Genomic DNA, 2,385 nt, shown 5'->3' with positions numbered 1-2,385 from the left:
CCTGTTTAAGAAGGGAGAGCGGCAGAAGACAGGAAGTTATGGGCATAACCTCGGGCACTGATAAGATTTTAGAGTCCATTAATAAGGATAAGATCTCAGGAGGTGCATTGTAACATAGGGCAGAGTCAGTTAAGGTTTCTCAAGAAGAGGTCATGTCTGAGAAATCTATTAGAATTCTTTGAGGAAGTAATGATCAAATTAGACAAAAGAAAGCCAGTGGATATGATCTATTTGGATTTCCAGAAGGCCTTTGACAACGTATGCAGTGTTAGGGGCAAGGTACTGGCCTGGATAGAGGATTGGTTGACTGACAGAAGGCAAAGAGTGGGAATAAAGAAGTTTTTTTTAAGATGCCAGTCTGTGACTAGTGAGTTTCTACAGGGATCAGTGCAGCATAGTTGGCACCACAACTATTTATGATATATATTAAAGAAATAGATGATTGAATTGAGGGTATTTTGGCTAAGTTTGCAGATGACACAAAAATAGGAGGGGGGACAGATAGTGTTGAGGAAGCAGAAAGGCTGCTGAAGTACTTGAACAGGCCAGGAGAGTGGACAAAGCAGCAGGTGGAATACAATGTGGGAAAGTGCGCAGTTATGCACTTTGGTAGGAAGAATAGAGGCATAGAATATTTTCTAAAAGGGGAAAGGCTCAGAGATCCGAAGCATAAATGAACTTGGAAGACCTAGTTCACGATTCTGTTAAGGTTAATGCGTAGGTTCAGTTGGCAGTTAAGAAGGCAAAACCTCTGCCTGGCTTGCTTTGTTCTTCCATCCTTCTGCTTGTCTACCTTGGACTCCAATATATTGTTTGAGCAAACTGTTGCAAATACGCTATGTTTTTCTTGTGGCGACCTCTGCCAATTTGATTTTCCCAATCTATATTAAATTAAAGTCACCCATGGTTAATGTACATCTGCAAAACTGAGAAAGCATAGGAAACAAGTTGGGTGAGGTGAATGATTATGGAAGAACGAAAGGTTGATATTTTAGTTTTTAAAGAAATGGGAAAGAGTTTATCTGCAAGAAAGTTTGTCTATATCAGCTAAATGGCAAAAGTGAGGACTGCAGATGCTGGAAGTCAGAATCTAGATTAGAGTGGTGCTGGAAAAGCACACAGGCACCATCCGAGGAGCAGGAAAATCAACGTTTCTGGCAAGAGCCCTTCATCAGGAATGAAGGCAGGGAGCCTCCAGGTAGGGAGATAAATGGGAGGGGTGTGGGGCTGGGGGGAGAAGGTAGCAAAGAGTACAATAGGTGGGTGGGGATGGTGATAGGTCAGAGAGGAGGATGAAGTGGATAGGTGGGAAGGAAGATTGGCAGGTAGGACAGGTCATGAGGATGGTGCTGAGCTGGAAGTTTGGAACTGGGGTAAGTTGAGGTGGGAGGGGAAATTAGGAAACTGGTGAAGTCCACATTGATGCCCCTGGGGTTGAAGTGTTCCAAAACAGAAAATAAGGCGTTCTTCCTCCAGGTGTCAGGTGGTGAGGGAGTGGCAGTGGAGGAGGTCGAGGACCTACATGTCCTTGGCAGAGTGGGAGGGGGAGTTGAAATGTTGGGCCACGGGGCGGTGGGGTTGATTGGTGCGGGTGTCCCGGAGCAAAATGCTGACTCAGTCAAATCTTTCAGGAAATTGGTGACCCCAACTAATTTGTTGAAGTAACGAATAACTATAGAATAGAGAAATAAATCACATCAGGGGTTGACCTTTTTTAAGGGAAGCGTTTGCTCTGGGACTATTGAGATAGCAAAAAAATGTTATTTCAGTTGAAATTTTATTTCTTTATGGGATTATGACGATGTCAGACGCACGGGGCTTTGATTTGCCTCTGATTTATATCTTGGCAGGTGCTGAGGCTCAAGCACAGGCCTGACACGTTGTCATGGGAAAGTTTGATTGAAACTGACCAACTTTGAGTGGGACTTTGGGCCGGAAGGGGTGTGGCCGGAAAGGAAGGCGGGGTGAATGACGCGATTCCGGTTTCCGGCCATTGATGCCAACCGCCCCGGGGGTATATGGCGGGATTGCTGCAGCTGCCGCCGCTCACTGTAATCGGGCCGGTCGTCCGCTCCTACGCCGTCTTCTCGAAAGGTCTGAGCCGGACTCTCCTCACCTTCTTCGACCTGGCCTGGAGGCTCCGCCTCAGGTTCCCCTACCTCTACCTGATCGCCTCCCTGATGCTGAACGTCCGCCTACAGGTGGGTAACCGGACAGGAGGCGTGGGGCGGAGGGGAGACTGAGCTGGAATAGGTTCCCCTACCTCTACCTGATCGCCTCCCTGATGCTGAACGTCCGCCTACAGGTGGGTAACCGGACAGGAGGCGTGGGGCGGAGGGGAGACTGAGCTGGAATATGGGTGGGGTGGGGAAGAGAGGGGAGACT

At 47.8% G+C, this 2,385-nt stretch overlaps 1 protein-coding gene across 2 annotated transcripts in view; it reads left to right on the top strand.

Moving 5' to 3' along the window:
- The first annotated feature begins 1,898 nt into the window (after positions 1–1,898).
- LOC122560596 (small integral membrane protein 10-like protein 2A) overlaps positions 1,899–2,385 on the top strand; it is a 17,112-nt gene continuing 16,625 nt past the window's right edge. Inside the window, exons 1-2 of one of the 2 annotated variants that reach the window (XM_043711389.1) lie at positions 1,899–2,201; positions 2,254–2,305. In XM_043711389.1, the coding sequence (XP_043567324.1) occupies positions 2,019–2,201; positions 2,254–2,305 (235 nt within the window). In that variant the 5' untranslated portion in view covers positions 1,899–2,018. The remainder of the gene's footprint in view (positions 2,202–2,253; positions 2,306–2,385) is intronic. The other variant, XM_043711390.1, reaches the window with a different exon arrangement.

This window comes from Chiloscyllium plagiosum, chromosome 21 (assembly GCF_004010195.1).
Source record: "Chiloscyllium plagiosum isolate BGI_BamShark_2017 chromosome 21, ASM401019v2, whole genome shotgun sequence".
Lineage (NCBI taxonomy): Eukaryota > Metazoa > Chordata > Chondrichthyes > Orectolobiformes > Hemiscylliidae > Chiloscyllium > Chiloscyllium plagiosum.
The sequence above is the reverse complement of the archived record's forward strand: the minus strand, read 5'-3'. Positions and strand labels throughout refer to the sequence as shown.